This window comes from Opisthorchis viverrini, assembly GCF_000715545.1.
Source record: "Opisthorchis viverrini unplaced genomic scaffold opera_v5_92, whole genome shotgun sequence".
NCBI classification, from domain to species: Eukaryota; Metazoa; Platyhelminthes; class Trematoda; order Opisthorchiida; family Opisthorchiidae; genus Opisthorchis; species Opisthorchis viverrini.
The window spans coordinates 1,372,057-1,397,583 of NW_008751748.1; the positions used below are offsets into that span (position 1 = coordinate 1,372,057).

At 46.2% G+C, this 25,527-nt stretch overlaps 2 protein-coding genes across 2 annotated transcripts; one reads left to right on the forward strand and one right to left on the reverse strand.

The window, feature by feature from the left end:
- Positions 1 to 1,263: 1,263 nt before the first annotated feature.
- Positions 1,264 to 8,217, forward strand: T265_05107 (hypothetical protein; the record flags this gene model as incomplete). The annotated part of the gene is made up of 3 exons (XM_009170024.1): positions 1,264 to 1,473; positions 3,519 to 3,563; positions 8,050 to 8,217. 3 exons carry the CDS (start codon positions 1,264 to 1,266, stop codon positions 8,215 to 8,217), a joined length of 423 nt encoding a protein of 140 aa, XP_009168288.1.
- A 1,567-nt stretch (positions 8,218 to 9,784) lies between these two features.
- T265_05108 (hypothetical protein) lies at positions 9,785 to 25,220 on the reverse strand (the record flags this gene model as incomplete). Its single annotated transcript, XM_009170025.1, has 4 exons — positions 9,785 to 11,140; positions 22,365 to 22,480; positions 22,566 to 22,652; positions 25,161 to 25,220. 4 exons carry the CDS (start codon positions 25,218 to 25,220, stop codon positions 10,411 to 10,413), a joined length of 993 nt encoding a protein of 330 aa, XP_009168289.1.
- Between the last annotated feature and the right edge of the window lie 307 nt (positions 25,221 to 25,527).

Genomic DNA, 25,527 nt, shown 5'->3' on the forward strand with positions numbered 1-25,527 from the left:
TTGTCCCTACCCCGCTATCTGGGTTGAAGTAAACTTCCCCCGACCACCGACGGCAGGTATGCAGGTTGCCGATCCTTGACGCAGCAGGATTTGCCCCTGAAGATTATTGCGGCCCTTCCTAGTTCCAGCCACAGAAGCTACTTTACAATCCAGTTCATTTGTACACGTTGGTATCCTGAGCGGTCGGTGGTGGGTTGGGAACAAGTCTAAGGGGTTCACCTTTTCTCGGTAGTTTGTGATGTGATAGCCACTATTGGTTGACAGAAAATCAACCCAAATAAAACTACCAAGAATGGCTCTTACCGCTTTCAGCCAACTGATCTCTAAATACACAGAACCAATTGATGCAGGGGAGACACTGCCCGGCGGGGCCCACCCTCTGGGAGAACATAGGTGTTTACACCACGGACTGTAAGCTAGTTAACGTAGGTTGACTTCATCTTGTTCATTCCGGCACAATGATAACGTAGCCTTGACAGTCGCAGCCGCAATCGCCTCAAAATGAAGGAATATGCATAGGCTGTCTTTCGACAAACCACGTTCTGGACGTAAACACCGCCCTCCAGTATTTGCCGTCTGTCGCACTGATACGACACACGCATTTCAAATTCTCAGAAGAGCCACTCAACGTGCCATGACACCTTTTGTATGGCATGTCCCAGTGTGTCCGAGTAGTGAGCCTGGTTTTTCAGGCCACCATAGATATTCTTCAGACAGTTTTTGGTCATACAACCAAAGTGAGCCATCCCGGATTGCACGCGCATATCCTGATTTGGGTGAGTACAGCCAGTGGGGCGGATTGCAGAATTGCGTATCCATGGGCTGGAATATTTTCAGGTTTTTTCGGAATCCGTGTGTTCGTATTACGGTAGACAAATAACACTATACGACGTTATCGAAGTGGGCCATGCGGTGGAATATATGCCGGCTGTACGCACACAGTCACCGTGACCAAAAGTACATGGATGTGATATGACACATGATGTTTCCTGATAGCTCTTCTAGCATGAAATTAGGACAACATTACTTCATAGCTGAATGAGATTCTCGCAGCTCGCATTTGTGCCGTCAACACATTCCTGACAAAAATTTCACTTTATATTCCTCCTCCATCATTTCCCTAAACAAGCCAAACAGTTTACAAATAGGCGCAAACCGTCGCTATCCACGGAGGCGTACTCCGCCGGAAGCAGGGTACCCGTGCCACCCGTCATCAGGAAAATATGCGGCTTATATCTACAAGCCGGATATTATGTGCCCAAAATGGCTCGTTGTGTGCGTTCCATCAATAGTTACTGGAAAGCGTTGAAACAACGCTATGCGCAGCCACCTAGAGAAGCATATGTGGCATTTCCCCTGATTGCAGCACAAGCAAGCATCCAGTCTTCCAAAGTACCGCTGGTACTAAAGGTATATCATCTGCCACAATCGAGCCCAGCAATGCAACACCTACAAGAAAGAGCTGGAGGATATGTATGTCCCGACTGGCAGGTGTTTTGCCGGATTCATGGTCCAAAACTTCTCAAACTTCACACAACACCGTTTCACACTTCAGCAGGGCCCTGCAGGTGCCCAACTCCTCTTTGGTTAGCTAGCTGGTAATACAGAAAGTTCGAAACCTCGCGATATTGTACAAGATTATAACAGGCGCCTGAAAAATATTTTCTCTGCATCCTTAATCACAATCGCATTGAACGCTCGGGTATTCGAATGTTGTTTTTTGTTAGAAAACATGACCCGCATACTAGCTTCCTTACTGGATGAACCCACAACTGACACATAATTCCCGCTATTTTCCATTTACCGCCATATCCGACGCCGCGAGGAACGAACAGGGAAAAACGTAATTTCTGGACAGACATGTGTGAAGCCAACTGTGAAGGCATTTTAGCAGGTTCAGAGTCGAATGCGCACCAAAAATTAGTTAATTTGCGACAAATGGCAAAAAAATGATGGCAGGTTAGAGTAATTCTCGGTCTGAGCACAAATGAAACTAACTGCAACATTTTGCCGTTAAATGTTTAATTCCACTCGCAAACGTTTTGCATAAAAGTGCATTGTGCTTCCAAGGCGCTGCTCTAATCGACCATCAGCTTTTTTTGTTGTTACATCAAGCACCAAGCGAGAAAAAGAATGACGCCGAGAAACTGAACGCTGCTGGTATGCTTGGAGAACATTCACAATGAACAATGTACGTTATATCGGCTCTCCAGCGACGTATTACTCCCACCGGTGTAATAACGCTTTCATCGACGGATCTTGCCACCCAGAAAGGTGCTACTCCGACGGCGGCCACACTAAACGATTCCTGATTTTTTCGTGATGATAGTGAACACCACCATATGAGCTGGGGCCGTATTGTGTATATATTGGGAAGGATGCTTAATGCTCAAGTGCTCCACACGTAAAAATGCCGTCTGCATTGTTAACCGAGTAGGCTACAACTTTTTACCCACTTGATAGATGGTGGTCTTTCTTATTTCGGAACCTGCACTGATGGAGTTATGTGGTTTTCGTGATGTTTGGAAGCGACACATTCGTTTTCACGCAAGCTTTTTCTATTTTTACAAGACGTTTTCAGTCTTGGTCTCTCGCATGGCACGAGTTATCCTGGGTAAATTCCTTAATGTCTCCACATTCAGATATGTGGGCATGCGCTGCTTTTCTTCCTTCCGACGGATTGCTTGGAATATAGATAAACGGTCATGTGAGCTCTTTTGGAAGCAGCGCGTTACTCAGTTTGATCGAGTTGACGGGTGAACAATAAAGAATAGGAATTTTCTTAATCAACAAAACGACATCGCAATTGCTATGTTTTGCTATGACGGTGCTGCGGGTTTTTGTGCGCACAAAACGGTCAACAAACATGTTCGTTCCGCAGGCACGTAAAAATGTTCTTAAGGCTAAACCTAAGCGCGATTGGAACAGACCCAATCGCATTTCTTACTCACGTAGCGCGGAAGAGTGGGAACCAAACCCCCGGATATAACAATGTACCTTTTGCATTGTTTACACATCCTCGCGAAGACCGACAGTATTCCGTCTCGCACTCACAGCTGTGTTATTCATCCGCAGTTGTTTTTGTTCGTTGGAAAGTTGAACGACAATCGATTGAGAACGCGAACGTGTGTGTCGAAATCTACATCCGGCTGAAACCAGGAAATGGGGTTCAGAGGATCATCTGGCAGATGAGCGGTTTATGCATGGATGGCCGGCTAGGAATCCGAGAGGTAAAGTCTATACTTTTGCGTTGTATCCGCATAACTAAATGTGCTTGGAACCAAGCTCTGATTCGCGTTGCTCCAAGTAAAACAACGGAGTACTGTCAAACAGTCCGATGCTAGGTAAAAGACTACCTGCTATCGCCCATTGGTTTTTGATGCTGACTTCAAAATGCTCTCGAACGGTCAACATTCACGCTGTTATCTCCATGTGAGCCCTCTGTAGATCTGTGCAAATATATCGCGGGTACTTTTTACAGTGCATAGAAGCCCCTTTTTTCTCCTGTAAAATGTTAGCTGTTTACGGGTGCATTACCTTGTAACCGGCGACGAGCAGACAAGGTAAGTGACAGAGTATAATGTTATGGCAATGAATGTCCGCTGGATTTAATCGTGCGTGGTTAGGGTGTGATAATCATTAGTACGGTTAAGTGTCTGGGGGATACTTTTGGGTTTTTAGACTGGCTCCTGTTTTTCCTTCCATTTTCTGTTACCTGCCGGCTGCCAGACGGCACGTGGCTTTTCTTGACAGACTCTATAACTACTCGGATTTTCCAAGGAAAGTGGCCATCACCCGAAGGCCTGTAAAACATGTAGAACTTGCCTCCCACTTCTCCGAGGTGGAGTTTTGCTCAGACATTAATAACAGACATATTTATCCCTGTTCACATCGCAACGCATGCGATTTCCCCTTAGTTTGGACTCAAAAGAGCGTAAGCACCGTGAAACAGGGTGGTTGAGGATTTTTATGATCCAAACCAGTTATTTGGCTGCATTTGGTGATCAGAACGAATAAGACTAAAATACCCGCACAGATGCAAGATGCTTTGGAAATCCCACCTACGCAATGATGACCTTCTAGTATTATTCATCGATATAATTTGCAGTGTTGTGGGTTACTGCCTTATTCCCAAGTAGTCATCTGCAATTGAATCGGCGGCGCTTTGTGGCCAAGAAATCACACTCACTTTACGCAGCATCTGTCAGTGCGGTACATCGAAGCATGCAGCGTGGCTGGACGCATTCCGATTGAGGTTCATTGCGTCCAATTTGTCCGGCCTGGCAAAATTATCTCTCGCTTTCACTAAGTGATTAGTCCATTTGTTATCGCGCGAGTATGAATTCACAGTATCGAGATGCCAGGTGCCATGACTACCATATTCGGTTCAGAGCTACCGAATTTTATTCATAAACCACACTTATCCGCCAGCTGCGTCGTTCACAAGAACAATTTTTCTCAGTTACAGCTGACCGCCTTACCACAAATATGATGGGTGCGTTTCGGTCTTTGCTGTTCGTTGTAATTAAATCCTACCAATTTTGACAAGAACCCGTCTGTGTTAGGCCCGTACTTAGCCCATGCATTGCTAGGCATTCGCAGCTAGTCTCTTGTCTTTAACTGTACAATAATAATAATACTTAATTTTGTGCCTCCCACAGGTAGGAAGACCTTGATTGGGGACTGAAAGGCACAAATGAATAATCGACGCCTGCTAACTGAATAAATGACGGACGGAAGTGTCACCAAAATTATTCACAATGTGATTTTGGGATGCAAACGAGAGGTTTATTCCAAGTCCTGGACTGCCGAGAAGCGACTGCTATTACTGGAGGTGCTCACCTAGGAAGGGCGTAGGTGGCGGTCAAAATAGATGGCAAAATTCGAACAGCTGATAAGATAAAGCCCCAAAATTGTGACTGGAATAAGAAATTTATGGAGTGTTAAGTCAGTGAAGAACCACCAGGGGAGACCGAAGAACAACAATGCACTATCTTGGCTTGTATATCTATTAGTTGCTAGGAAGCAGTGCCATTTTATAGAAAAACAATGGACTTGTTCGTAGGGGCAGTGGTAAACGATATGTGGCTCCAATGGCAAAAGTGCCCACCAGGAGGAAGCGGTTGTAATGTTAGTGATAATGTTAACAGGAAGGGGCTAAAACCTCACGCAGTGATGCAATGGTATCTATAACCCTTCTTTGGTCATCTAACTGCATGTTGCCGGATAGTTTCTGCTAAATTCGTGCAAGACTGATGGAGCCTATGTTATTCTCTATTGGGGGTGAGCGAATGAATTCGGGGACAATGACCAGCTGCTGTGCGGTCAACTAAAAGCATGTGCTTTACTAGTTGATACAAATTAACGAAAATAGAGCATTGCATGCCGCAGCCACGTCTGATGCCGGGACTGGAAGCGTTATGTATTCGGGGATAATTTGTGACCTCATCCTAAGAAATACCTCCGAGGTCCGGGCGTTCAACGAGTCTACATATCGTGCGGAAATCACTAATTTGTCACACCCTGAGCAACTGAATCGGGCTTCAACCGAGCAAAAAAATTGATACCGAGAATTTCACAGCGGAGTCCAAGTTTGGGTCACTCTCTAAATTGCAGGAAAATTAACCTACGTGCACGGAAACCAAACCTAACCTTGCTAACACTAGCAATTTTAGCCACTTCTACGGCTTCCACAAAATCGGTAGGCCTGGGTGGTTTTTGTAGTACTTAACAGCATATCTCTGCTCGACCTTAAAAAGAAGTAGATGACATCAGGAACCCAGGTCGACTGGTAAATAAATACAAAATCAGCACTATAAGTGGAGCCAACCGTGGGTGCATTTACAGACTGATTTAAAGCCTTGCAAAGATTAAGGTGTTAAGTTTTTCTATAATTGCCATTGACGAAAAACGTAATCCTCATTTCAGCTGATAGAAATCCTTCAACCACTGCATACGCCATGGGGAGAATCACATCGAACAACCAGGTCTAGCAAAGTAATGATCAAAACAGAGAGAAGCATAAATAGGCCGATTCTCATTTTTCGATTGCGGTCATCAGCAGACAGCCAGCGGAATCCCAGTAACGCACAGCACTTGTGCTACAGGTCAATGCATTAACGAACTTTGGCTGCAGTAAGGCGAGCACCAATAGCAAAAGCGTCGTTCCGTGCGGGACAGCAGTAACCGTAACCCGACTGCGCCCGGAAGTTCAGGCAAAAAGGCCATGCTGACTCATACCTCCAGTCGGGGAGGCGTAAAAGGAAAGCTAGTAGCAGACTTCCGTTGTCGGGAGCTGTCCACACTAAGCGCTACCAACCGGCTAGGCTGAAGCAGCTAGATGTTTGGGCAGTGTGTAGCACATGCAACCTAGAGAAAATGATAAATATTAATATAATCTAATTTAATGGTTTTGCTTCCGTCATCCAAGTGAGGCAACAGTAGATTGGCCGAAATCATTAGGTTACTAGGAAATCAGTTGTGAAGAATATTAGGTAATCAGGAAGATCATCACTGATATAAATATCATGTGAATTCAGGCTAACCTAGAAAGGGATGACCACTCCGAGCTTCAGCTGTATCTGTTGGCGGGTAGGATGGTGCCAAAAAGCACTTTTTGTTGGCACTGATGAAACTACGTCGACACATCGTGAGCAAAATACAAGCTAGTGCATAACAGTTTACTCAACGGGACTTGGCAGATGAAAGTGTACCTGTTCGGAGTCCTCTATGTGGTCTGCCCATTGAAGAGGTTTATTCAGAAGGGCCTTTTGTCCCCTGGTAACCGCTATATCGAGAAAGTTCCCCGAAACAAAGAGAGCACGGATAAGTTGTAGGAAGGCTAATTAACATCTTTGACAAATGCGATACGAGCCTGCATGTCAGAAAGAATGGGTTCCAACGAAGATACCATAGAAATTACCTGCTGATAGTGGTCAGATACGACGACCTCGATCCTGAAGAGTACCGGGGCTGTGTAACCAAGGGATACACTCCGGTAATGGTAGTGTGAATTACGATGAAGAAGTTTGAGCAACCCTAGGTACTTTGTTTCAGTACTTCTGAAAGGTGAATGAAGTGGACAAAGCAATATAATATGCCAATAATAGTTTAAAAGGTCGTACTCTTTAAGGCCGTGATAGCACAAGGAGTGAGGCGCGTTCAGAACTTCGTCTAATTGAAACAAATGCTGTGAACCTCAGTGATGTTCACCCGGAAATGCTCCGTCCATTCAAAGGAATGCATATGGCTCCTTTGGAAGCGCTATTTGGGGGGTCCGAAAATTAAAGGAGTATGCCAGTTTTGGATAACCGGAAACGTGAAAACGACACCTAAGTATGGATAACCGGGAAACCGCCTGAATCTACCAGGTTGCCAGTTTACATGGTAGTCCTAATGCTTCTTGAGACAACAGTCGGAGAACTTGAACATCTGTGGGACATTAAGGCTCCCAAACCACGAACCTGTGTACAAATGCTCGTGCTCATTCATTCCTGATACTCTATCAAGGAAAAAAGGCTGGTATACACCACACACACCTCCGAAAATTTGGTTCTTACGTTAAGCCACACAAAGCTATTCACCAGTGAGGATTATACTGCTGCCGGTGCATGTGCTAGTGCAGCCGGGACACATGAACTACTCAAATAGGAGGTCCCGGAATAGCCTTCAGGGGAGGATTACCGATCAGTGCTCGGGCCTTCACCGCGTGTGAAGGATCCCCCGATAAGCCCCGAAAACCCTCACATGTTCGTCAATAGGTAACGCGAAGCAAAGGAACACATGTCGCGATTCGCGTGGGCTCAGTACCACGGATGCCGCTCACAACCATGTCCTAGCCTCGCAGCGGGTATCAATTCACCCTAACCACCACCAAGATACGCTGTGTCTGAGTCGTAGGGTTCGGAGAAAGATACTTAAGGATTTCACTCGAGGTTAGTTGGTTTCTAGGCTTCTACGCGCTGCACGATTTGAAATGTTCAGTAAGCTTGTGAATGCCCAATGCGCGCGTGGTGCTGCCCAAGGTACGTTTTAGTCACTTTTGCCCAGAGGTTCGGAGCGCGTGCGGCAAGAAATTTGATCATTTCCGGCATGAATTTTGCGCGGCACATTGAAGAGAGTGAAATCCTTTTGGCTAAAGGGTTATCCCATCTGAACACTCGAAATAAGAAACCCCGTAAACAGAACCCTCATAAAACTGAAGGACATCGAGGCTGAGACAGTGAGGTGAGACCGAAGAGATGGCACAACTAAACACATCAGCTCCTTCGCAGTTAGTTTCAGACAACTGGAACAGGCTACAGGGTTTCTCAGGCCTTTGTTGGATTCCTCTTAGAATAGAATACTGTTTCATAGAATACCTCTGACATCGAAGAGTCAGCCCTTCAGTCCTTTTGCACTATTTCCAACAGTGCTGCCGCAGGTAATTTCTCTTCGGAATTCCTTTTTTCTGGGTTTACTGATACCTCCAACTTTCTGAATCGTGGCTTCCATCGTCCGTTTTGTCCATAGATTTTAAGCCGGACCACTGCGGGTACAGCTAACAGCGACAATCCCGCGGACAGTTAGAAGTTCTGCGGCCTGTATTCGTTATCCGAGTGTCTTATGCCATCTGGCGGCTATGGTGATCTATATTGAAGAGGGCCGTTAAGCTGTGGCGGACGCTTCATTATTCCCTCAACCAACTTCACTTAATTTGTCTAGTACATCCGTGTTCACTAGATCACGCGACTCGCCTGCTCCGCAAGCACACTCAAAAATCACACCACACAATCGTGACTTACTTGACTACACAGCCTACAGCCGCTCACTAGATCAGGAGACTCGTCTTTTTTACACTTACAAATCACACTACATAAGTGCGACTCATCTGATATTGACTGTCTACCGTCTGGTACGTGAGGCAGCAAGTCATGTATTGACACACACACGCACATGTACCTACTTGTAGGAAGATACAACACATTCACCACACGCACCCGTGCGCGCAGGGAGTCAGCCAGACACTTCAAATCAACAGAGAATTATGGAACACGTGTAGCAGCTATACTGCGAAGAAAACACATTTCCGTCGTCCGGAATTCCATCCAGGAGCTCTCACGAGTTATCCACAAAGGATAAGTCATCTTTTGACTTATTCCATTGTTCACACTGTATTTTATCATGGAGCAACTAGTAATGGTAAACTACTATTCACCATGGTAAAAACTGTTATTAGTGCACATACCTTCTGAGTTACATTAAGAACATCAATTGGCATAACCAACTAATAAACCATGTGAAAGCAATCCCATAGAACCGCTGGAGTTCACAGGTACAGGATACCTGTTCGTCACTTGCTTATTAGTCAGATGCATCAAGTCCTGGCTACAGTATTCATTCATGTGATGTATTTAAGTCATCAAGCAGAACAAACTTTGACTCCGGTTACCGATAGAATATTATCACCTGCGTGCTACTGGGCAACCATCCAAATCCATTTTCGCTCCCACAAGCTCACCGACGTTCATGAGGATGTGGACCGCATTTGGGGAAAATACCGGTTTTCGCCCAGATGCAGGCTTTCAAGCCTAAGGTTTCGCGAGATGCGAACAGGTGATGATTCCTAATAAGGATGAGGCAGCTGCAGCATTGATTGCAGGACGAGATATCCATTGAAATTTTCTACATCGCTTCACACTACCAACAGCCATTTAGAGAGGACGGGTCAACCGACCGTGCCAAACATCAAACCCCAGTAAGAACGCAGATGATTATGACAAGCCAACCGGAATAAGGTTGTACGGGGACCTGTATTTTCAAAACAAAGCTGTTTGGGTGCCGTATGAGAACTATGAACGACAAAATTCGCAGAATACTCCACTCTTGGTGAGCAGCTCCACGGATTCATGAACACAAACCCCGTGAAGCAACGGATCAAGCAAACATGATGAGTGAAATGGCAGAGTATGAACAACGGTGGATAATGCAGGATGAAATCGAGTCTAAGAGCAGGTGTGACAATGACCACACTTTGAAAGCATAAAATACCACTTGAATGCAAATGTTTGTCGAATGAGGTCAGATTCAGACATAGTGCTAAGAACAAATTCTACAGAGAATGGGAGGTGCGAAGCACTCTTTGCTTGCTTACCTCGATGTCATCCCCTTAATATGTAAAGAGCATTTTGCCATAAAGGTTTCGCATAAGGTTACACAGCAAGACTAACCGAAGTCAGCCCATGCCCGCCTAATTGTTGTGAACGGCCAGACAACCACGACACTTGAACTTCTGTTCACTCACGAACAACGACCGCCCCAGTCCACTAGAATATCTAGCTAAAATACGCTTTAATATGTTTCCACAGGAGTAAAAGTGTGAAGAAGCATCACATTCTGATACCACAATAAAATACACTAGGAAAAAAATGACTAAATTAAACGAGAATTTTTGGCAGTCGATAAAGCTGGATCCTTGTCTGGTAGACTGTGTTTACGTTCAGCTGTGCGTAAAGAACTCTGCAAAACAAGCTTGGGTGAAGAAGTAAGATCTTGGAGTAGGAACGGGTGTTCAAAGTGCAGTACAAATTTAGATGAAGTTGATTCTGTGAGCAAGGAATCTGCGGCAATGAGCATGGCGTGGGTGCAGGCTAGAGGCCACCGATTCAGATGCAATTCCATCGTGGTACCCTTTCGGCTCATTTTAGAACCCATGAAAGTGCGAAAAAAGGGTAGAAGAATCTGAGAATCGCTATTCGCATTGATCCACCAGGAAACATATTCCACGAGAGATGTGTTTTCGGATAAATTCAAGGAATGTAGAGAGGGAAACGACTCCACAATCATGGTGAGTAGCGACTGGTTTTGGATACTCTCATCACGCGGTTCAATGGTCAGGGTGAACACAGAACAAACACCAAGATGAACCAGATTGGGACAGAGTTGTGAGAGCTTTTCCGACAGAAGTTTGAGCCGGGATGCCAGTTTGGAACACACTGGGGGACCCCCGAAAAGACGGTAACAATGACTCAGATCCAAGTGAGTCAGCGACGTGCCCTCAAGAAACCGAAGGAGGTGACGATCAGCAAACCAACCACATCCCGTTAAATCCAGACGGTTCAAATTTGTCAAACGTTGGTGAAACTCTAGCAAGTGATCATCGCTTTAAAACAGAAAAAACGAACAAAATAGGAATTGGAATGCCTGTGGAATGGTTGGGAAATAAGACGACCAAAATTATGGCTAAAACAGGAAAACAGTGAAGCATTTTCAGGACTTTTCCATTCGTCTACGGAAATTTCTAGTAAATCACACACATCTGCTACGTCCACAGTACTAGATCAAACAAGCAGCGAAAGTTGTTACTCTTTCCCCTCAGGAATTCGCGCCTACGAAGTATGCGGATGAGCTTCCGTTACTCGTCCCTCTAACTTTTGCTTCCAGACAATTCAGCATGGTGCCAGCCGTCGCTGATTGAGTTCTTTTTCATCCAGGTTCCGGGGACATTTACTTCAGAAGCCCAAAACATGGCCAAGCGTATTGGGTCAAACCCAAAGGAAGAGCAACCAAAGTATCTGGATTTTGCTAGGGATGATGAAAGACCGTTTGTTCTCCTATAATTTGTCAGAGCTTGCACAAAAAACGCTAAATACTGGTTCTACCAGACAGGGTTCATGTTGTCAGCATACACTGATGACCATGTCAACTATTCATCTATTTGTCTGTCTCATTGATCAATGGCTCCTACAGAACGACCCGTTAATTCCCTTTCTTCTCAGGTGATATCCTACACACAGTCGCATATTCCTCAGTCGTTTAAATAAGCCCCAGTAAACTACCCATCGGAGTATAGCCTACTTCAGACGTTTTTAGCGGCACAAAGTTACTATAGTCGCCGTCGGAAGTGGAGCACGCGGATAAATAGATACATAGTGAGGGCAGCGCCCTAGTCGGTTGGTTTGCTCATCAATGGTACTCAACAGCTTGAAGCATATACCTGCGCAAGGTCGTCAGTGAGCGCACTGACGATGACTCTCACATGACGACGAAACGTTTGCAAGTCAACTGCCAAGCTCGGCGAAGAGATCAACAGCCAATAAACTCTCCCGAGCTACAAAGATTTAGATATTGTTAATATCGCTTTTTCTCACCAAACTGCGATAACCCTAACTGAGGTACGTAGCTGGTACGGAAATTTTGGGAAGACGTTCTATTTAGCACCGCAAGCAAGTGCGGCTTACCACACAACGACCCTGTGCACAAAGGTGCAGTTTCACGGAAATACAACGGTCGTTTCTTTCGAGTGAACGAGAGCGTGGACGAACACGTTGTTTTCCGCATAACTTAATGATGGAGGTGGCACTCGACTAAGCTAGTGCTAACGCTGAGTGAGTCCGGAATCTTTCGTCGGGTATCCTGCTTGTGACAGAAATCATTCAACCAAAGTATCTCCGGCTGCAGGTAGCTACACCAGTAATGCAAAAAACGCCAGTTTCATTACCTACTTGCACGTTGGCACGTTTTTTAACGAAAGCTATACTTTTTTGTCCGTCCTATCCATTTTTACTAAAGCACCCGGGGAAACATTTGTACGTGGAGAGTCAAGATTCCCAAAAGAATGTGCTCAATTTTAGTAGATCGTATGGATGAGAAATTGTATTATCAAAAGATACCAAACGGTCTATTTTCGCTTTATCCTTTTTTCGATCTTGTTCACGTCTTCAGGAGCGTACACGATTCTTCGAAATGTGGTAGTGTGACACATTGTAGCAGTCCCTACATCTACTTCGGCATGTTCTTCATTCTCATTTCTCCCCAAGAGTCCTATGGAATCCGAACTGCCTTCTAAGGCTTACTACCAGACTAAAGGCCGACGTATGGCCTGACAGTCATCGAACCCTCATGTCAACCGAAGATAGTTTTACGTAAGTGGTTCCGAGGCGAACGAAGGCCTAGAGTGATACGATGTAGTTTAGGTAATGTATGGAATCCACACTAACTGAGTTACAAGTTCGTTGACGCACTAGACGGCTTGTTGACCGTCTTCCGGATCTGCACAACAGCGTCTAATAGCTGAACTCAATGCGAAAATAAACACTCTGCCGGGTTGGTCACGGAGTACGAGATAGAAGTTTCAAAAATAGGAAAGTGTAAGAGGATCTGCCCCAGAATATGATTTTTTGCGAACTAAATTAATACTGCATAAAAGGCTACAGGAAGAAGTATGTTCCGGGGCTGGACAGCTTGATGGACGGTGGAGTTGCCTGTTACCATTCAAACCCTTTCCTTAATTTTGGTTCTTGCAACTAGTTATCCGTTTGTTCCCACCCTGTTTAAGGATACTGAGTTGGTCGCGTTTATCTAACACTAGGGAGGGATGCACTTGGCGGCTGTCCAGTTGGGCATAGATCGATCATAATCATAACCTAGACACAAAACTTCCCGTTTGGAAGTTTTCCTGAGTTGGCTGCGCAGCAACGTCACAATGATTTTCAATGTGACCAAATCACTATCTACACTATGTACACTGCACTATCTACACATCAACAGCTGATTGGATACGTTAGTCAATCATCATCTCTTGCCATGAAGCACCCTTAACTCTAGTCGCTGGAACCGACTGCGCTTCAGGAGGTCATGACAAACCTTATACCACACTAGCAACAACGCTATCCCAACAGCCAATTCGAAAGCCCATATTCTACTTGATGATCCAATCATTCTTTTCCGCACAAAGCGGCAGTCTTTGTACACCTCTGAGGATACCCAAAAGGAATGCGAAGTTCTACCAATACAAGCAAGCCAAGCGTACAACCGAGGGATACTGGGCTCAAACAGCCATGTTCCAGATCAGTCAGTCTGTCAGAGATGTAATTCCGCATCAAAATAGTACGAAGCCGGATATGACAACAGTCGGCCAACCAATTAATAGAACGAATCCTTGATCGGCTGTGCTTACCAATGTTTCACGACCAGATGATTGACTTTCAGCGTGCGTAAGCATTCTGGCAAAGCCAATGCGATTGGCCAAAAGCTTTCCAGCCGTCCATAACTTATGCAGAACCGTTGCAATTGAGGGCAACTATTGATGACTGAGATCAAAGGAGTCTGAATCGAAGGCGAATGGCCGACTAAAACATATGTCCTGATGTCAAAATAATCCTACAGCATAACACCACGGCACGCGTTGTTGGACCAACCAATTTACGACGTAGCAGGTACTTCAAGCGGTAATTAGACATCTTGAGGTTACTCAGGTTCACACAATTCCACAGAGCGGGTGCTCGCGAAATGGTATTCCATCTTCGACTCACCCTAGAAAAGAAAATTACCCTCAGTACTAGGTCGACTTACCGAGAAACAGAACGTATGAGATCATCGTGTTCGAGAAAGCTAAAAATTCGGAGCAGCAGGTCATCTGGGAGACTTTCCATGGCCGAGTGAAGCTGAATTGTACTCACTGCATCGCAAATGCCCGGTGAAACAGTTGGAGAACGTTGATGTAGATTGATCAAAAGATGGCAGCAACATCAAGCAGGATAGACCGGAAAGTAAGGCTGGCAAAATGCGAGAAAAAGCGATGTACAAGAGCACGAGTTTCCGTATCCGTATTTGAAAACTTATGAATGGAGTTGAATATTTAGGGTATATGAAGGAGGATTCAAAAGTGACGTGGCGACTGCAAAAACCCACCACAGGCCAGTCTTATTACGTGAAAAGGCCTCCTCTCTGAAAGATCCTGGTTTACTGAGAGCTTTAGCGAAGCAATAGACTTTAAAACTTGGCGCTGTTGGTGAAGAAAAAGCCTCATCTTCCATATCGTACGGCTCGAAAACCCAGCAGTTGCGAGCGGAGGACTTTCGAAGTTGGGCTATCGGGATGGCTCAAGTGGTCAGAGTGCGAGTCCACTGACCGAAAAAACTTATGAATGGAGTTGAATATTTAGGGTATATGAAGGAGGATTCAAAAGTGACGTGGCGACTGCAAAAACCCACCACAGGCCAGTCTTATTACGTGAAAAGGCCTCCTCTCTGAAAGATCCTGGTTTACTGAGAGCTTTAGCGAAGCAATAGACTTTAAAACTTGGCGCTGTTGGTGAAGAAAAAGCCTCATCTTCCATATCGTACGGCTCGAAAACCCAGCAGTTGCGAGCGGAGGACTTTCGAAGTTGGGCTATCGGGATGGCTCAAGTGGTCAGAGTGCGAGTCCACTGACCGAAAGTTTTCGATCGAACCCAACCTCTGCCTCTCGACTTCCACTACATAAGCGTGGGAAACCTGACAGTATCCCATTTCTCGTGCTTTCCTCGGGTGGCATAGCAGCTAGTCACCGGAAAGCTGTTACAGCTGAACGGTGTTATGTATATGTTTTTATGAATATCGATGTCTTGACAGCATTGCTCGAGTATGCTGGGAATGCCGGATCAGTAATGCTCAAGTACGCTCTCTTCTCTAATGTAAGCAGTGAGACCTGGGCGTTACGCAGTCACCCTGTTCGGATTCTGGACCAATTTCACTCGCACAGCTTCCACAAAATCTACTGGGCCAAATACCGAAGTCTACCGAATTAACACAGGCTGGTGTGGCACCAGCTAAATGGGTAGCGAAACCCGCATCTAGAAACAACTTATCTAAGGCCATAATGGATGAATCGATGAACTGATCACAATTCATACGTTGCGCTGGCTCGGTCACCTGCTATATATAAGAATCGGTCGAATTCCTCAAACAGGACTTTGAAAAAGCCACGTGAAGAATGAAAACGAGCCAGGGGAGGTCAAATAGTGAGTTGGCAGCGAAGTACGGAGGCCATCACCAGCAAACTCAGCTGCGCTGATAATTTCCGTCCTACTAGATGGGCAGTCCGAGATGGGATACATCAATGGATAGACATTATTAGATATGGCCGTGACATGCAAGCATCTAGCTGTTGCCTTCAATGCATAAATTTACCTCCGGATCTCCTCAACGAAAATTCCACTGACACCCCTGTATTGACGCATCATTTACGTCAGCCACCGCTTCCGATTGGTAAATATCTGCCCACACCTCACTAAATCATTAGCGAACGAAACTACGGCAGCAGTAACCACTGTACGGCAAGTACTGGAGCTCAGTATTCACAATGAAATTTAATTTTCGAAAGCTACGACGTGTCCCTGATGAACTCCATCTAGGCATCCCCGGGGTCGTAGCTAGGAAAGTAATCGGACTTTTTTTGCTACGGGTACTACTTATGGGGAGGCATGCGATTAGTATGTGTCGTTCTTGGAATTTCGCTTTGCGTCTCTTGAAAAGGGGAGATCTGTTGAGCAATTTGTGGAGTCGCTTTGTAACATTTGCTTGGATTTGAGCAATGAATGATTGGATTCAATGAATATCCAGGAAAGTTCAAGAAGACGCGTTCAGGAGAAGATGGATGTCCAGTTTTTGTAAATAAGCTGCAAATGAGAGTTTTGCTTCCCTGTCCAATGATCTGTAACCGGTCAGTTGGCATTTTCCAATAAATAACTCCGCAGCGAAGGCCTTCTTCCTTTCACAGGTATGATTGCTTCAGTGGACAATGAAATTTGATGAGCCGCAAAAATATGAACATTGATTAGGATGACTCCTGGTTTGAGCGCATACGGAAAAAAATACATTTTGGCGCAAAAAAGTTTCATTCCACTCACAAAGGTTTTGCAGCTGAGAGTATTGTGCGGCCAACAGGCCCGCAAGTACTCGTTTTTTACAGCTGAATTCAAACAGAGGATTGTTTATTGGAGTCCAGTCCAGTAAGGCACTTTCAGCCTTAGGGCTGAGTGCAAGTCCCACACCATAGATACATGAGCCATTACGTCAAGATAACCAGATACCCGAAGAGTGAAATGTAAGCGGTTTGAGGTGCAAGACCAAACTGGGGTTTTGTATGCGTGTTTCATAGACACAACATACATCAACAGATAAAGAGAGCAAGGTTTAAACAAGAGATGCCTGTTATCTTATTTGACATATAGTACGGACATTTAGGGCTGCACGGTGAATCAGATCCTTTAAGGTTGGCAGGTGGTTATTTTTGTTTATTTTTCCGGGCGACGGTTTAGAAACGGCTAAGGGACTGGAAGGTGGGTTGTTGACAGGGTATCATTCGACGGGTAAGGAAGAGGTGCGGAAGAAGGCCGGTGACCGAATAGCTGCAAGGGAGATCGGTACTTCCCGATTCACCGAACCGAAGAAGGGGGGTTGGTTGAGGTACTCCGCCTTGCGCCTTCGACTCAAAATTCTGACCCACAAGGCAGCGGGAGGATGTAAGGTTTTGTTCGGGGGCACTGCCCTTAGCCTCTGATTCAAAAGTCTGGACTGCGAGACAGCGGTTGTTAGGGTTTTCTGGGATGATGCCCAGACCCACTTGGCTGCAGGGATCTGGCCTGGCCTGAGGATGCATAGAGTAAGGCATTGCTGTCCCATTTCTAATGCGGCCTTACTGCCTTCACACGCCTGTCGCAGAGGACAGTATGACTTCACCTCCAGACCGCCCCAGTAAAGGGACTCCCTGTTCTTCGTCGAGTTGCTCACCGTTGGTCTTCCTGACATGGCTGAACCTTTAGGAAATGCAGCACAGAAGCCCAACCACCAAGAAAAGGTAACAGAAGATGAATATGAGTCAATTTGATGAGACTCGTGAGGTAAATCCAAGCTCGGTGCAAGATTACTAACATGCACACGCCTTCAGGCAGGCAATGCAAACGAGCTCCGGCGACAAGTCTGTTCGCCGTCTGGAGTTCATCAAAACGGCTGCGTTACGCCTAGATGCCTACACTTTGTTGAGTAGTTCCAAAATATTGCGATGAAAGCTCATCACTGACTGAATTCCCTTATCCGTTCTCAGACATTCATTGCATCCAGTACCATCTAGAGGTCCATGAAGCCGGAAGTATGCAGTTAGAGATCTGCCAGTCATTCCTGAAATTCGTCATGTTCTACAAGGACTCGCGTCAACCGCCTGGTTCCTCCTGAAGCAGACCAGTTCCAACTGGCCTGATTGTCGGTCAATGCCGAAACAAAAAATCCAAAGATTTGCAGTCAAGTGCTATTTCAAATCCGCGTCTATAGTTCGACAAGGACAATCTTCATTCGCAATCTATCCTCCGGTCCCACTAGAGAAACGCTGGAAGATCTCAAAAATCCACGCGTTAAAATCGCTGCTGGTGAGAATCTTGTCGATTCAGAGCACGCGGAAGACGCCGTCTGTATCTTTGAAAACGAAGGTGAAACACACGCCCTTTGAATAAACTGGTCACCATCGTACCACCTCTCCGCATTCATCTTGCAAAGTCTTCTTTGGAACGTGCAGTCTCCGAAGGTGTCCCTTACAATTGAGGGAAAATCACTGGAGATTGTAGACAGTTGTAGTAGTTGAATTAGTTCTAACAACGAAGTCAGTGCAAATTATGGTCAGTAAATTCGCGCTTCAACGACTGAGTAATCTAGGCCATATTGTTGCATGGTTACGAGACAATCTCTGTGGACAGATGATATGAGATTTTAACGATCGATGGCTCAGAAGCGTTGCCGGTGTTGAATGGCGCCAACTGATTCGGGACGAGAAGGCACGGAGAACAACACTCGTCCAGATAGACGGTGTTTCGGCAAGCGGAGTACATAACCGAGTCAACGCAGTTGATGGTACTGTATGCTTTCTGCGATGAAAGTACCCGATGCGCAACCAAATATCCGTTTTCTAACTACCTCGTCGCTATTTCTTTGACACTACCTGACACCCGCAATGGTTCTGAGACACCGGTGGTAAAAAACTTCACATAATGTCCTCAGAGGCCAGATTTCGGAACCATTCAACAATACTGCCCATGATGCAGCCTGGTACATGCGACCATTAATTACCAGTGATATGTCGTTTTGGCACCACAAGTGACGCTAATTAACAAATATGATTCGGGCCTTTGAGATAGTCGAAGTGATTTCATTAGACACACTTCCGTCTGAGCTAACGGAACTACCGATGTGAGTTAAATTATCCACAACTTCCAGTGATTCTCCTTGAATTGTAAGGGATATGTTTTGAAGCAGACTTCGAACTGTGAAGACGCAAGGTGCGTTTAGAAAGATGGTAAGGTGGTGGTCAATTTATTCAGCAGGGCTTGCGCTTCTCCGTCTTCAAGGATTAGGACGTCGTCGTCCGTGTACTAGAGGTCGGCAAGGTAATTGCCCGCAGCAATTTGAGCACCGGTGCTTTGCATATTTTCCAGGGTTCAACTCATTATTTCATCTACGGCGAGGCTGAACAAGAACGGAGAGAGTAGACACCCTTCCAGGCCCCCACTTTATGTAGGGATTTCACCATCAATCACACGTTCAGAAATATGTGAATATAGGGACCGGATTATGTTCCCAAACATCTGGGGCATACCCCGCTGAGAAAGTGTAGATGACAGCACCGACCGATCGACAGAATCGAACTCACTCTTGAAGTCAAGGAGATCCCGCTGGACGCTAACAGATCAGATCAAAGTTCCACATGCCACCGCAGGATGAAAAATCGGCGATACCAGAAGCCCTGTTACAACGACAGTCAAGCTAACACCTCTGTGGTTGCTAAATTTACTGCCAATACCCTTCAGAAACTGGGCATTATTATCGACTTATCTCCGTTGGCTGAGACAGTCCCTTCTCTCAGATAAACCCAAACGGGTTAGACAGACACTGGAGTGAGATGGCTATGGCTAGAGCACAGATTTACTGACCGGAAGGTCCGTGGTTTGAATCCGACATCTGCACCTAGACTTCTCCTGTATAAGCTCGAGCAACCTGGCAGTATCCCAGTCCTCTTGCTTTCCTCGGATGGCATGCTAGCAAAGCACCAAGAGGGTGCTACAGCTGAACGATTAATTATTTATAGACAGGCATTGGCTGAGGAATCCATCGCCATCCATAAAGAAAGCAAGCGGAAACTCATCAGGAGCAGAGCGATGATGCTTGAGTAGAGATATACAATCGAATAATTCTGAGGTTTAAGGTGACTCCATGTTCGTAGTCCACATTTTTGTTGAAGGCCAGGATTCCGGAAGATAGGCGGTATGTGGCCAATAGGGTCGCTGTTCGATGTACCGTATCCACAGGACCAGACATTATATTTTGCTGAAAATCAGGAAGCCACTTTGGTTCCTGATAACTTCGCTGACAAGAGGCTTCCGAGGACCGGTCGGACGAATCAAATGGAACAGCTTGATGTGTCCAGCATTTTTTGCACCTCCCATTTCTTCGGCATTCGGGTCTACCAAGCTTCTTGGTCTGCACGGAGACTGTTTCACCTGGGGTCGGATGATGCGTCCGGTTGAGATGTGAATGTGGCCAGGAGGGATCCGTCGCCGCTCCACCGGCAAATCTACCCAATAATTGAATAAGGCTGGTTGGGTTGTGCCGAAAACAGACGTTCCGGGTTGGAGTAGCGCTTCGGATACCTGTTTTCAGTGGCCGTCAGGCAAGCTTTCGAGAATCCGGATCAAATAGGTTCGTTTGATTTCTGGGTCCATTTGCTTGTCATTGGTTAACCGGCGTGTGTGTAGACTATAAAATCGTAATCAAAAGCAGCAGTCCACAAGTGCATAGTCTGAGTCCATGCTGATGTTCCAGAAAGAGTGATAAGCGGTGAATGACTCTCGCAACGGACAACTGACGGCGACGTGATTCATTTGGATTCGTGGCTGGTCTGTCGATGGTCACCACGCCGTCAAGCGACTTCCGCTGCTCCGGAAATTTTACGGCGAAGGAACAGTTCGTGATCGGCACACAATTGGAGTAAGCGATCCCCGAAATTCGTACGTCTCGTGTTCAATCCAAGATAACCACCCAATCGAGCCTCTCCCTGATACGCTTGTCCATCAAGGAATGCCCCGGGAGTTTGTGAACATAATGAGTTCTTTGTATTCGCAGACGTCCCGACGTGTAAGACTATATGGAGAGCTCTCCAAAAGCCTCTGTACACACGGCAGTATCCTTCAAGGCTGCCCACTCTCTCTATTCCTATTTAATTTCGTGATCGTGGAGATATTGAGACGAACGCTGGAAGGTCTACAAAACTCCGGTGTTCAAATAGCTTTCGATGAAAAAAACTTATCGATCTGGAATATGCAGACAACATCGTTCTCGTCTTCGAAGAAGTGTTTCTCGATAAACTGACCAAAGTCATTTCGTCCTTTGAACCCACAAATCGTAAGGTCACGTTCCTGGGCATGCAGTCACTGAACACGCCACTGACAGTCATCATCATCACCATTAAAGACACCAACATCAGTGTTGACACTGATGCTTCACTGCCGCATCTTTCTCCAGTGGGGTGGCAGCTAGGACCCGGGTGTTACAGCTGAACGGTTTTATTTTCACTGCCGCTGGCAACCCAGAGAGAGGCAATGGAAGTTGTGGAGCGTCTTGCGTATCTTGGAAGTTGTGTTAGTTCTGATTGTAGTGTGACAGATGAGGTCACTGCACGAATCTGCAAGCCTCCGGTACCGTTTGCTCATTTGAGATACCTATGCCATCAAAGCGGTGTATCCCTGAGTCTCAAGGGACGTCTGTACCAGACTACAGTACGGGATGTTTTGTTGTGCGGCTGAGATTTGGTCTGTTCAAGCAGCGGAACTGACATCTTCAGGTTTTTGATAATCGTTGTCCCAGGGTTAGGCGAATCCGCAAAGAGGTAATTGAAAACTGAGTTTCCGGTTGTACAGTGGGAATTTCCATTGACAAATGTGTTCAACACCAGAAGCTGCATTAATTAAGACATGTATGAAGTACGCCAAGTCGCCGTTTGCCGAAGAGGGTGCTGTTTTAGGTGCCCGATTCATAGTGACGGCCAACCCTTGAACCTGCAGAGGGGTATGAAAGAGTTTACGAAATATTTGGATGCTCTCAGTACTACTCGCCTTCCAGGATGGAGACCACGTGACTCCGACTGCGCCTGGCTAGAGACGCTGCAGGATATGGTAGCTAATCGATGTCAGTGGCGTTCTTGTTGTCAGTTCCTATCCATATTGCCTCAATGAGTGTTTAGAGGTCCACGCACCTTGGAGTCACTGTAGTAAGCTCGCACTAATTCCCTTCCCTGTTCACCATTATTCTTTTCTACACAATAAGGCTTTCAAATAAATCACAATTTCGGCGGCGAAGCACCAGTGTTGAATACTGATGTCGTGCTGCCAATGATGATGATATTGATGAACGGCCTTAGAGGCATTTAGTCTACCTACCTGCGCATTCACGTAACTAGCAATAACAACTACGTCTGAGCTTTTAGTCCCTTGTGAAAGAACAGCCACATCGCCATAGAAAGTGCCTTTAGAAGATTCGGAAATACAGTCCGTTGGGTCAAAAGCATATACAAAACTCACTCACTCGAAATTTTCAGACACTACCAAGCGATCCGCACAGTCGCGATTATCAACGGGTATCCAATCAAGCAGACGCCGCTGTTCGATTGCTCGACGCAACACCCCACACGGCACATCCAGCTACAGCGGCCTGTTCATAAAGAGAAGTGCGCAGCCGGAACCTGGAAGACAGCGACTGGGCAATCAGTCAAACCACGGTACTTACATCCTGTATACATGTTTCTGACAGAGAACATGCATCAATACAGACGGAATCTAGCGTGCGAGCAACAGCCGACTTCAGTCCTGCCTCCTTTAGTGAGCGAAAAATAAAGAAAGCTGAATAAACCGGTTTTCGGGAGTAAAAAACATACTTCGAATTGTTTAGGGTTGTTAATGAAGTGGAACGTACAGGGTCCGCGGCTGTGTATGATGCACGGTGAAGAAAGCACTCAGCCTCAGTGCTGTGACCTGCGGAGAGAGTAATAAAGGTTGGGTGGGGTAAAGTGGAAGAGGAAAAACGTGAGTGTAAGAGAGGCGACAGCAGCAGTATGTTTCCGCTTACCCAATCTGCTGTATGCGGCAAGAAAGGTAACTCGGCTGATGGCACCACGCGAAGGATGATGTGGCATAGTGTGCTGGGATACTGCCAAGGCGCCCAGACTAATACAGGACGACTGGGGTCCTCGGTTAAAGCCCTTGGCTAGGAAAGCCTGGCAGCAAGGCAGCAGTGTTTGACGGAAAATGCAAGTGCATTACCATTTCTATCGAACAAGTCGCCACATATGTTACGATCTCCAACTTTGAGGGCTAGGACACTGTGTTGGCCAGACCTCTAACCATTTACCAACCAGGCAGGAAAGACTCTGTGAGTGTCTCACATACACTGCCCAGTATAGCTCAATGAGTGACAGTGACAAACAATCACACCACGGTAAGTTCACCTGTTGCATGTATCAGCTAAGACAGTCACGCAAATGCCCAAAGTTTCTTGCTCTCTCCATTCGATCAGGTTCTTGGACCAACCAAGCTTCTTGATCCGCGTAGATGATTCCTTATAATCGAAGTTTGACAGTTGGTCCAGTTGTAACTTACAATCGACTAGGAGAAATAGATGTCATCATCATCATTGACAACATTACATCAGTGTTCAACATCAATGCTTCACTGCCGTACAAACATGATTTATTTGAAAGATTTATTGTGAAGAAAGGAATAAAGGTGGACGGGGAAGGGACTTGGTGCCAGCTTATTACAATCGTTCCGAGGTGGATACACCTCCAGACATTCACTCAGGCAACGTGACAACAAGAGCGCCGCCGACATCGTTTAGCAGTCGCTCTCCGGACGGTTTTGCATGTTTCATGAGACTCAGTGCGCAAACCAAGTTGGTCGTGCCGATCCACAAGCTCAACGCGAGGCATCTCAAAGGGTCCCGGGAAGCAGCTTCCACTGAGAGCCAACAGCGGAAGGCTTCTTGTCCGACGGGGACCTCAACAAGTGGCTCTGATTGGCTTGTTTCACATCAAGGTCCGACAGCTTCTCAAAGATCCGGTGAGATGCCAGCAGCTTGCGCGCTCCTGATAAATGCAAAGGGGGCAGCAACAGACATGACTCAGTCGCGCGCTCAATGGTGCTCGTGTACCCAAGCTGCTGCCTTCAAAGCACAGCATTTCACCCAATCTCCCCAATAAAAGTCCACAGACGACCCTATATCTACGCATCCGTTATATGAGCTACCGCTTCCAATGCGCGGCTACCTATACCATCAGTTCGAGTCGCCGGTGAGCAAAACTGTGGCAGCCGGAAGCACTGTAAGGCAAGTATGTGGGTCTTACAGCTGATGATGATTATGAAATTTTTAAGGAGCGAGTCGTCACGCGTGTTCCAGCATCCAAACTGAAAGACTAGTAGACTGATAGTCAAACCGCTACCTATTGACGAAACCGGTATGAGAAACCCTGTGATTTTCACAAGTGCACTATCAGCTGCACACATGTAGTTCGGTGGGTAACGGTGTGAAAAAACAGACATGCTGTTGTAAGGACCGGATACTTCGTCTCCCATATCTGGACATAGGGCTATCACTTTGTCGTGGTTGTCAGGCCTGAGTGCTGCCACCGCCGTGGACCTAACTTGTGGGAATTCAGCTCAGTATGGTTCAAACATGCTGAGAATTTTAATGAAAGCAGTTCGGCAAGAAGCAACGGGTATCCGTGCGGCAATTCAGAGGTAAAGTCGTACAGTCCATTGCGCGAGAGGTGTGATTAACGTGAAGTGTTTCTCCCAGGTGACCAGCTTTCCCAAAAATATCCCGTTAAGATGGTCAACACTTTAGAAAACAAATCAGCACGGTGGTATAAGGATGAATTTTGGAACGACTATGAAATGTGAGAGCTATGCGCATGGCTTTCAAAACCATCCGTCCAGTTACCAGTACAACCCGGTGAACGCTGAATATGGTCACGACCAGCAGCTCTTGAGGCCAGAAAAAAATGTAACAGAAACAAAAAACGAAGACGATAGCAGGGCAGATCCGTAGAAATACCGAATAAAAAGAGCCAATGAGTGACGGAAAACACGTGGATAGCGAGGGTCCGGGGGAGAGAAGCCTCCTTAGCGGGAAAAGACAAGGTCGTAATTTGGAAAAGGGCGAAAATCCACGAGAATACAGCCCATGTGTATTCACAGAGGTGTTTTCTTGAATAGTGAACTGGATACTTTAAAGGACAGTTCCGGGGCAGCAGGGCTCAGTGGCTAGAGCGCAAATTTACTGACGAGAACGTCCGTGGTTCGAACAGACCTCTGCATCGCGACTTACCCTGTCTACGCTTTGGCAACCTGGCAGTATCCCAGTCATCGGGCTTCCTTCCGGTGGCATGACGGTCAGGCATCAAAAGGGGCTACAGCTGGATATCCTTTTTATCTGGCTCCATTTGAGGATCCCATGAATCTGAATGGAGCCTCAACTTTAGGTCTCCATCGGCTACAGAAATTCAGCTCAGATTTTGATTGCTTTAACGCAAAACAGCACCTGGTCTGTAGGGTTAACCCATCACAACTAGCCTAACAACCCTATTGTCAAAGATCACATACAAACAACACACATACAGTGCTTCGGTGGCTTTGGCGTTCAAACATGGTGCAAATGCCACCATGGCCTCACTAGTGTCCTGTGCCCTTATCCA